The sequence below is a fragment of the Rattus rattus genome, chromosome 8, assembly GCF_011064425.1.
Source record: "Rattus rattus isolate New Zealand chromosome 8, Rrattus_CSIRO_v1, whole genome shotgun sequence".
Classification (NCBI taxonomy): domain Eukaryota; kingdom Metazoa; phylum Chordata; class Mammalia; order Rodentia; family Muridae; genus Rattus; species Rattus rattus.
The window spans coordinates 112,855,779-112,866,470 of NC_046161.1; the positions used below are offsets into that span (position 1 = coordinate 112,855,779).

The 10,692-nt window shown below is 49.5% G+C and overlaps 1 protein-coding gene across 1 annotated transcript in view; it reads right to left on the bottom strand.

Moving 5' to 3' along the window:
- Nucleotides 1-10,692, bottom strand: part of Sec22c (SEC22 homolog C, vesicle trafficking protein) — a 24,123-nt gene extending 13,431 nt beyond the window's left edge. The window contains exons 1-3 of the mRNA XM_032911205.1: nt 10,591-10,692; nt 2,751-2,959; nt 603-766 (exon numbers count right to left, since the gene is read on the bottom strand). Of these exons, the coding sequence (XP_032767096.1) occupies nt 603-766; nt 2,751-2,932 (346 nt within the window). The 5' untranslated portion in view covers nt 2,933-2,959; nt 10,591-10,692. The remainder of the gene's footprint in view (nt 1-602; nt 767-2,750; nt 2,960-10,590) is intronic.

Below are 10,692 nucleotides of genomic sequence, written 5' to 3' on the forward strand. Positions count from 1 at the left end.
AGAACCTTCTGGCTGAGCCTGGAACAAAAGCGTCTTCTTCCAAAGCTGTCCTTGTCAATCTGCTTGAGCGAACCCCATTTTTCTCGTTTCCAAGCTGTCACAGCCTGATGCTTTGACAAGATGGAGGAAAAACAAAACCCAACCAGACAGACAAGTGAACAACCCCTGCAGAAATGTTCCATCACCACCGAAGCTGGAAGCATCCTCTAACTTCCAGGTTCACTCACACTCCCTCAGAGGCCCCGCCTCAGAAAGACAGCAAACAGTTTAGCTCCTGGGAATTCCTGTCTTGGGCAAAGCACCCCGGTCCTGATTCATACAGCACCACTCTGGTCTACACAGGCTGTGGTTTGCTGACCCTCGCTTCAGGGGCCTGTGGTGAAGCCTACATAGGCTCCACCCTTCCTCCACCTCCTCGCAGGCTCTGAAGACACAGAAAGCCACTGTGGTGAGCTTCAGGGCCACTCGGATTGCTATGAAATCAGTGGTGTGTGCTCGAACCTCCCACGGTTTTCCTGGATGGCTAAGCCAAACCTAAACCTCAAATTCTACATGCAAGACACCATACGAGAGAAGAAAGAACATGGAAGACAGATACAAACCAAACTCAAGGAAAGCGTAGGGCCGGGAGGCCAGGCCAATGCAGGTGGTATCGTAGGAAGCTATGAAGTCCCACCACAGAGCCTCCAGGAAGCAGAAGGCCATGGCCGCTGGGCACTGACGTGAGCAGATGGCCATGCAGGCCACGTCCCCCGATGACAAGAAACTGAAAGAGAAGGAGATGCCTGAGCTGCTAGTACACAGGCCGAACAGCCCCACCTCATCTCCCTTGTTATTGTCTTTTTAGTTTCTTTGCTTTAAAGACAAGATCTCTCTATGTAGGTCAGACTGGTGTCAAATTATGTAGCCCAGGCTGGCCTTTAGCGGATGCCCTCCTGCCTCAGCCTCTTAGGATTACAGACATCCATATACATGCGGGCAAAGCACTCGTACACATAAGAGTAAAAACAAAAACAAATCCATATTAGTTGCTTTTCAAGAAAATACTAGGCTGCCAAGATGGCTGAGTAAGTCGTGGTGCTTGTGGCCAGGGCTGATGACCTGGGTTAAATCTCCAGAATCCACATTAAAGAGCTGGGCGTGGTAGCATGCACAGGCCGTCCGAGTGTCCTGGAGCAAGATGGGAGACAGAGACGGAATTGCTTAGAAGGTCGTAGGCAAGCTAGCCCACAACAGGCAGAGCCGTAGAAACAAGAGATGCCGGACCTCACAAGGTGAGGGGACAGTACCAGTTCCCAAAATCAGACCTCCCCTCGAATGCCATGGCATTTGAATGACCGCAGTTATGTGTAAACGTGTGCATGTGCACCACATATTTATATGTGCATGTATGTGCACCACATATTTATGTGTACATGTGTGTATGCATGTACACTACACACTTTCTAGTATGTACAAGCCACTGGGTTCCACCACGAGCACCATAAAAATAAGCAAAACAAGAAAAAGAAAAGCAGCAGAGTAAAACATTCTACCATCCTGTGTGTGTATGTATGTATGTATATATGTATGTATGTATAATTTGATTGTGATAGCATAGAGGTTTTTTAAGAAAAGGACTTTCTGCCCAGACCTGCTTCTCTGAGCTCCATGTAGAAGGTGCTCAGAGGACGTAGAGGAGGAAGAAGAGGAGGAGGCGGCAGTAACTCAGAGGAGACGACTCTGTGGGTGACAACAGCTCATGTCTCCAGCCACCACCCTGCCTGCCCGCCCGCCCGACAGCACCCTTCAGCCTTCCACCCAGCATGGCTGACACCTTCCTTTTCTTTTATGATTCTGAGACCAAATGGCTCTAAAATGACCCCTACTTCTCTTGCCACTTATAAGAATTATAACAAGAGGGACTTGGTAAACAAAGACATAAGTAAAATCTCAGGTGTAAAGTCTGCAACAAGCCTCCCTGCTATATAAGCCCGCCTCGTCCCCGAGGGCTTCTTGCCTCAAATCTCAACATTAAGAAAGGACCAGCACACCCGGGGACCAGCTGGCTGCCCTCAAGTCCTGGCTCCTCCACTAGCTCGCTGGAGCCTGGGCTAAGTGGCTTGACCTCAATTCCTCTCTGTAAAACTCGTGACCCTGCCTGACCTGCCTGACCTGCCTGACCCTGCCACGTGTGCCATAGGCCGCTGGAAGCACAGGAAAGCCGTTAGGGCATGAAGCATCTGCAGTCTCCAGCAGCAGCATCGCCCACACCCACCCTGCAGTGGGGCTTCCCCTGTGGTACTAACACAAAAATCTACCGCTCACTTTAAGTCTCTGAAATGAGAGACCCACCCTCACCCGTTTTCATTCCTCTGTTCCTCACAGGAGGATCGGAAGTTCAAAGCCATCCTCGGCTACAGTCTACGCACACGCACGGCTGAGGGAAATCCTGTGTCTGGGCTCTTCCACTCTCTCCTTTTCCCTCGCTGGCATTTTAATGTAGCTTCCTCTCTTCTCCTTCTAGTGTACCTACTTGGAAAATTAAGTGACTGAGGGGTACCCATAGGGGCAGGGACACACGGCACACGTGTGGGTGCTCTCTGACAGCAGAGGAACGACCAGTGCTGCATCGGGACTCTGAAGATGGATGCCACGCCTTCCCTGGTGTACACAGCCTTCGACTGCTGAGACCAGACCTTCCTTTACCCGAGCTGCCTTTAGCAGTGCCACCTTGACGACATTCGGGCCCTGGAGAAGTGGTTACTTACTAGATACGGAAGTCGCAACTCTCTGCCGAGCCTCGGCCTGGATGCTGAGCCAGCCTCTGGGCTAAGGCCTTGAGCTGCCTCCTACATTCCAGAAACTCCTGGGCGTGATAAAAGTCAGTGGAGGCCGAGAGGGGCAGTCCGTCCCTCACCCGTACTATGCTGGCAAAAAGGATCATGGACATGGTCCGAGAGAGAAGTCATGAGGACACCTGCGGAAAGAAAGGATCCTTCGTCAGTGAGGCCAGGAAATGCAAACTGTTTCTCCTATGTCACTCCCAATGCTTTCCCTCCCTCATTTGTAACCTTTCTTCTCCTCTTTACTGAAGACTTCCCGTCCCAGAACTAAGCACACTGGGGTGAGGGGCGAAGGGATGGAGAAAGGTGGGGCCAGCAGGTCTCAGGAGCAGCAGCAGCAGCAGCAGCAGCAGCAGCAGCAGCAGGTTATGGTGTTGAAGGCCCTAAAGGGACGGGAAGCGCCCGACACAGTACCAGAAGAAGGTGCTAAGCAGTTCAGCTGCCACACTAAAAAATGGAGGGGTGTGCCGGAGTCTGGTAGTGGCGGTGGCAGGGAGAGGCAGAAGGCAGCTGCAGAGCTGAGAGAGCACATCCTCCGGAATTTCTGTTGTCTGATACAGAGCCACTCAGTCTTCAAGAGGATGACTGAGCCCTTACAGATGGCTGAAGGGAGTCAGTTAGCAAATCACATCATGGTATGATATTAAACATTCGGTCTCGCCGTGTGAACACATTAAGAAACAAAAGGAAATAGATCTGGGCCGTGTACCTGTCAGGACGGAAGGAAACCCATCTTAGCACGCCCACAAAGCCGGCAGGGGTTGGGCTACCCACTGACTCCACTGCACATCTGGATGGGACAGGGCCTACGCATCTGTGTATGAGTCGGCCCAGCAAGGGATCAGTGGCCAAGACAGCTCTGGCTGGTCTTTCCATGCTACACACCCCTCTTTGTGCTCACGGCCCTCTGTTTAGTGGAATTCATGGACACACTGGTGGCTTGGGCTCAGGAAGACATCCTTACTCCAACAACACTCCTGGTTTCTAATCACCCGTGCCCTTCTCAGGGGCAGGTAAACACACACCTACACACACACACACACACACACACACACACACACACACACACACACCTACACACAGCTATGCCCATATACTTACTCACCTACACACACTACACAAAAACATCTACACACTCTACACACACACACACACACACACACAGAGCTATGCCCATATACTTACACACCTACACACACTACACAAAACATCTACACACTCTACACACACACACCTATACACAAACACCTATATTCACACACCTACACATACCTACTACACACACACCTACGCACACACACACACACCTACACACACCTACACACACACACACCTATGCCCATATACTTATACACCTACACACACTACACAAAAACATCTACACACCCTACACACACCTATGCACAAACACCTACATTCACACACCTACACACACCTATCTACACACACACACCTATGCACACACCCTATACACTCACGGCAATGGAGATCTCAACCCCTTCACCCCCAAACCTTCCAGGCTGCCAGACTGGATTGACTCCTGCCCTCTGTCAGACAGCCTCTTCTCCTCATGCCCCTGGTCTAGCACTTCCACTAGAGTCAGCTGTTAAGACCAAAAGCCACGCTTCAAATTCCCTGCAGTTCCTGCAGGGCCAGGCCAGCCACCAGAGGGCACTGTAGGCTTCACAGCCTTGCATGGCCAGTGCTGAGGCTGACTCCAGGGGAGAAGCGCACTGAGCACCGAGGTCAACTGAACTGGTTTTTAAAAACATTTTTGAAATATTTTTAAACTGAGACAGAGGAAGAACACAAGATCAGTTTGAGAACAGAACAACCCTGGGGTTCAAAACACTAATTCCTAACGAGGACTTGCGTGTATGGCCTCACACGGCACAAGGAAAGAAAAATAAAAAGTCAATGAATCAAGGCTACAGCAGAAGGTACCACCACGTACAATACCCACCATATGTCAGATGCCCACTAAGACTGCAAGGAGGAATTGGGTTTCCAAGTGACAGGAACCCTAAGAACCAGTTTGGCCACTATCGGAAGGACCCAGAAGACCTTGACTTCACCCACAAGGCTTTTACTGACCAAACCTGCTTTTCCTCAATACGGTAATTAAAAGTTCTAGCCACTTCCAGCTCTGACCCTTGCACAATGGCTGCCAAGACTGAAACCTTTAAATCCTTCGAGCTATCTCTAATGACTGAATAGAGGTGCCATTATAGTCAACTGTGTCTGAGGGACTGAGACGCAGCTGCCTGAGACACTGAGGCACTTACACCCAGCTGAGCAAGAATTTTAAAAATGGAGACAGAGTGTTTTTAACACCGTCTTCCTTTAGATCATGCATGTTGGGGTGGGATGTTTAGCTCAGTGGTAGAACATCCACGTAGTACGCACAAAGCCCCCAGGGCCAGCATCCAGCACAGCAAGCAAACAACTACAGTTCCAAAGGATGGAAAGGGAGTTTATAAGAAAGGGAGGCTAATCTTTGTGAGAATTGATGTCTGTAAGCTTGGGGCCACGAGCTGTCATACCGCAAACTATACTCTAATAAGAGGGCGTGCCTACAGCCCTGTTGCCCCTGGTCTTCGGAGGCTGAGAGAGGAGGTTCCTGAGTTCAAAGCCAGCTGGGGCTACAGAGAGAGACCCTACCTCCAAAAATCAGAATAGAAAAGGGGAGAGCAGGGGAGATGTGGCCGCTTTGTTCCAAAGTGCAGAGTAGGCTTTTCCAGGCCCTACTAAGTGCCAATAAAACCCTGTAAGTCAGCTACAGAACAAACACAAAGAGGTTCTAAAAGGAAGCAGGAAGGCAAATGGTGGATCACGGGGCCCTTCCATGACACACATCTCAGACCCAGTGTTGGAAGAACTGGCACCTCAAAGCAGCCAATAGGGAGAGCACAGCTCTCATCACTACAACAAAGCCTGCTCACTCTAGTGAGAATCAGGAGTGGAGCAGCCTTGAAAACCAGAAAAGCTTCACATTAAAAACCAGTCTGGAGGCTGGAGAGATGGCTCAGCAGTTAAGCACACCAGCTCCCTCTTGGGGAAGACCGAGGTTTAATTCCCAGCACCCACGTGGTGGCTCACAACCATCTGTAACTCCAGTCCCGTGTAGTCTAAGCCTCTTCTGGTTTTTCCAGGTTCTGCCCTCGTGTGCACATACTTACACAAAGACACACACATGCACACATGGGTGTGCTTACATGTGCACTTACACAGAGACACACACATGCACACATGGGTGTGCTTACATGTGCACTTACACAGAGACACACACATGCACACATGGGTGTACTTACATGTGCACTTACACAGAGACACACACATGCACACATGGGTGTGCTTACATGTGCACTTACACAGAGACACACACATGCACACATGGGTAAAAATAAGTCTAAAATAAAAAGAATGCAGAGGTCCGCATGGTGGTGGTGCACTTGGGAGGCAAAGGCGTGTGGATCTCTATAAATTAGAGGCCAGCCTGGTCTACAAAGTAAGTTCCAGGACAAGCAGGGCTACTCAAAGAAACCCTGTCTCAAAAAGAAAAAAGTGTGTGTGTGTGTGTGTGTGTGTGTGTGTATTATAATCAGAGCATTCTGCTGACTGAGAAAAGCTGGTATCTAAAGGTCACATACCGGGTGTGAGTTTAGTGGAAACGCTGAATAACATAGGCCTTAGATTTGAGTTTCAGACCTGCCACCACCACCACCACCACCACCACCACCATCATCATCATCAGGAAAACGAAAATGGGGCTGCATACTGTATGACTTCCTCTACATAATGTTCTCAAGACCAGCCTAAGCTATGCAGCAAGACCTTGTCACAAAAATAAAGAGCTGGGAATGTAGATCAGAATCAGATGCACAAGGCCTTGGATTCAATCCTTAGCACCAATTAATTAATTAATTAATTAATTTAGAAAAGCAGGCCTTGAAGGGCCCACCGTATCTCTCTCTGTATTATCTTTGCAACCCCTTGTGACTGTACTTCAAAAACTGAAAATTAAAAAAAAAAAAAAAAAAAAAAAATTAACATCAGGTCTCCATGGTGGGCTTCCCTCCACAGAGTCATATTTACATGTAATCACCAACTTGACGGCTCACAACTGTAGTCCTGATGGCCGTGAAAGACCAGAGAGACCTTTATCCCCAGCCGCTTCTCGCCTGGAGGGCATTTTTAAATTGGAAGATACTATTATAACATCCAGGGTTCATGACATAAAGCTACCTCAGAGACAGCTAGCATTCCATTTAAAACAGGAGTGGGACAAACCTGAGCTAGATGATGCCTGCCATCCTAGTGCCGAGGCAGAGGCGGGGCTACAAGTTCAAGGCTGGTCTGGAACAAAGCCCCGACACATCACATGGAATAAAGGTGCTTGCTGTCCCTCCGCCTGGCCACCTGGAGCACGCACAACTAAAATGAAATTATTTTAGCTGAGTAGTGGTGATGGATGGACCAGAGCAGGGTTCAGGACACCAAGGGCTACACGGAGAAACACTGTCTCGAAACAAAAGGAAACAAAACAGAAACAAAAAACACCTGCCAAGCAGACAAAAGAGGGACTGGCAGTGATCTTATTTCTGTTCACTGAAACAAAATGTCCGTCTGCTGTGTCTCTGCCATACCTCTGAACCATACTTTAAAGAGTCTACACAATGATTAGAGAGAGCGAGCAAGAAGGTTTCTGTGCCAGAGTTCTGTGTCAGCAGAAGCGTGGAAGGTGACCAAACATCCATGCTCATGTCTTATGTGACACAACTGTTTCTTTTGTTCATTGCTTTGGGTTTTTTTGTTTGTTTGTTTGGTTGGTTGGTTTTTGTTTTGTTTTGTTGTTTGTTCGTTTTGAAATAGGGTTTTTATGTGGAGTCCTGTCTGCCCTGGAACTCACTCTGTAAACCAGGCTGGCCTTGAACTTGTAGAGATCTGCCTACCTCTGACTCACAAGTGCTGGGACTAATCGTGTACCCCACCACTGCCTAGCTTATTTCTATAGTACTTCCCACGCTTTCGAAATTCCCTTTACCAGGTTTGCAACTGTCCTGCTGTCATACATCATAGATACCCATGCTCTGTCACACATACACCACAGACTGTCATGCTCAGTCACACATACATCAGTCTGTCCTGCCCTGTCATACATCACAGTCCTACTGTGTATACATCACTGACTGTCCTACTGTGTATACATCACTGACTGTCCTACTGTGTATACATCACAGACTGTCCTACTGTGTATACATCACAGACTGTCCTACTGTGTATACATCACAGACTGTCCTACTGTATATACATCACAGACTGTCCTACTGTGTATATATCACAGACTGTCCTACCCTGTCATACATCACAGACTGTCCCTGCTGAACCCACACATTTTGTTCTTACACCGAAGCTACTCCTTATTCTCATTTTTCTCTCATTTACTCTTTAGCTTCCTATCAAATTCCCCCAACACAAGGACACAGGCAAGGGACAAAACACAAATTTAAACTAGCAAAAAGAGCTTAATTTAGTACAGTCAGGTACAAGCACCCATCATAGGCACAGTACTGAGGAGAGCATGCTAAGGGGACAGTAAGCCTGTGATGGATTCACTCTCTGATACAAGGTTTGAGACCCGATTCCCAACTTGGGATCCTCTGGGCTCCAAGTTGCTGGTGGAGGGGATACAGAGGGAGACAGAGGTCAACTATGGCATCTCTAAGAGCTGAAAACAGAAGGAAGCTGAACTGGATAGGAAGAATATCACGGCTGTCCCTCTGCACCTGATCTTAGTCAAGAGGTTGAGAAGTAGCTCAACCCACCTTCTATATTTGTGGGCACTGCACCTGCAGATGCAACCAACCTCAGATGGAAAAATTTTGTTTTTAAAAAACTGCGTCCGTACTGACTACGTACAGACTTGTCATGATTTCCTAAACAATGTAGCAGCTGTAATGTGCAGCAACCGTACACCCAGCACACTGTGAAGATGTTAAAATTAATGCAGATATTATCTGAGGCACACAGGGGAATGTGCACAGACTTCCACCAACACAAAGCCACTGTATGCAATGGATTGAGCCCAGTCTCCCAAGGATGCAGAGGGACTAGGACCTTCGTGTGGATAAAGGTCCTAAATGCCAGAGCTTCCTTGAACCCACAAGTGAAGGAAACTCTAAGGATCAGGAGGCAGATGTAGGCTGCAGTCTCCCCGACTTCCATATTCTTTCTTTGGCATGTGGACCTCCAAACCAAACCTTGGAGTACACAGCTACCATCTGTCTAAAGACGCCCTTCTCCACCGCAGTTTGCCAACAGCTAACCAGAGGCCGTTGTCAAACCTGTAATCCCAGAACCTGACAGCTTGGACTACAGTGAGACTCTGTTTAAAAACAAACAAACAAGCACTCTCTCATCAGAGACTTGCTGATAGAGAAAGGGGACCAAGGCTACATCTGTTACAAGTGCCCCTTAAAAAGCAAGAGTGTGTGGTAGCTTATGCTCATAATACCAGCACTTGGGCGGGGGTTAGGGGGTGATGGTGGGGGTGGTGGAGGCAGGAAGGTCAGGAGTTCAAAGTCTGCTCCAGCTAAGTGGCATATAAAGGCTAGTTTAGACTACAGGACACCCTGTCTAAAAAAGAACCGAGGTGGGTAGGCTAACTGCTGGAGTTATATCACACACCTTTAATTCCAATACACAGAAGCAGGCAGATCTCCAGACCAGCCTGGGCTACACAGTAAGTTTCACACCAGCCATAGCTACATAGTGAGACCCTGTCTCTAAAATAAAATGCACCTCTCCTTAGCTAGTGTATTATGTTCTAAAGTCAGCTATCTTGTCTGGCCATGCCCTGCCTCTGTCTCTGTCACCTGACTGCTGGGATTAAAGACGTGCACCATCGCCCCGGGCTTGATCCGAAATTCTTCATGAGACCTCAAGATGCCCTCTCTGTTGTCCATAAAGCACCTAAGTGGAATCTCTAGGGGGTCTGTCTACAACTGTCCTCCTGAGAAAGCTGAGGTGGGACTGAACCCTGTATATCAGTGTCAGGCCATTCAAGCTGTCCCCGTTCTCATTTCCCTGACAGATTCTTTACCTGAATAAACTCTCTGTGTAGACTTTTACAGATACTTTGCCCTACTACCGGCTCTGCGCTGAGGGTTGCTTTAGTTTCTCTGATCTTGTCACCAGCTACACCAACTGAGCTGGGCATGGGAGCCACACACCTGTGATCCCGGAACTTCGGGGGGGGGGGGCGGGGAGGCAAGAGGATCCCAAGCTCAAGGCCAAACTCGAGTTACATGGGGCCCTGTCTCACAAAAACGCAAACTGTACCAACTCCTTTCATCAGACGCAACGCTGTTCCTTCCCTGGATTTGGCTTTTTGTAAGCTTGACCCCCTGCCCTGCACTGCAGATTCTTTGTCGCAGGTTATCCAAGTCCAGGAAAGTTGGTGCAGGGGTGACCAGGCCTTGAAGAAACCAAGTCCCGCAAGACCAGCAGGCTAAGGAAAGTTTGCTTTAAAAAGAAGCAAGTGCCAGGACTTGAGCTCAGTCTACGAAAAGGGAACCACCGCCCCGCCCTCCCAAGACACGCCCCGGCCCCGCCCCGGGCAGCGGACACCGCGGGCAGCGCATCTCCGCAGGTACGCACCGTGCAGGGGGCCGGGCCTCGGCGGAGTCCCACCGGCCCGGGCTGCAGCCTGGTGGCCTGGACCCCGACCCTACCTCTCCACGCCCGCTTGGCCCGCTAGCCTCGCCTCGCCCCCGCGGCCGACCTCCGCCTCGGCCACCGCAGCCCACCCCGGCGGCCGTCGGGGTGCAGGTTACCCGCGGCCAGGCTGCAGGAGGTAGGGTGTGGT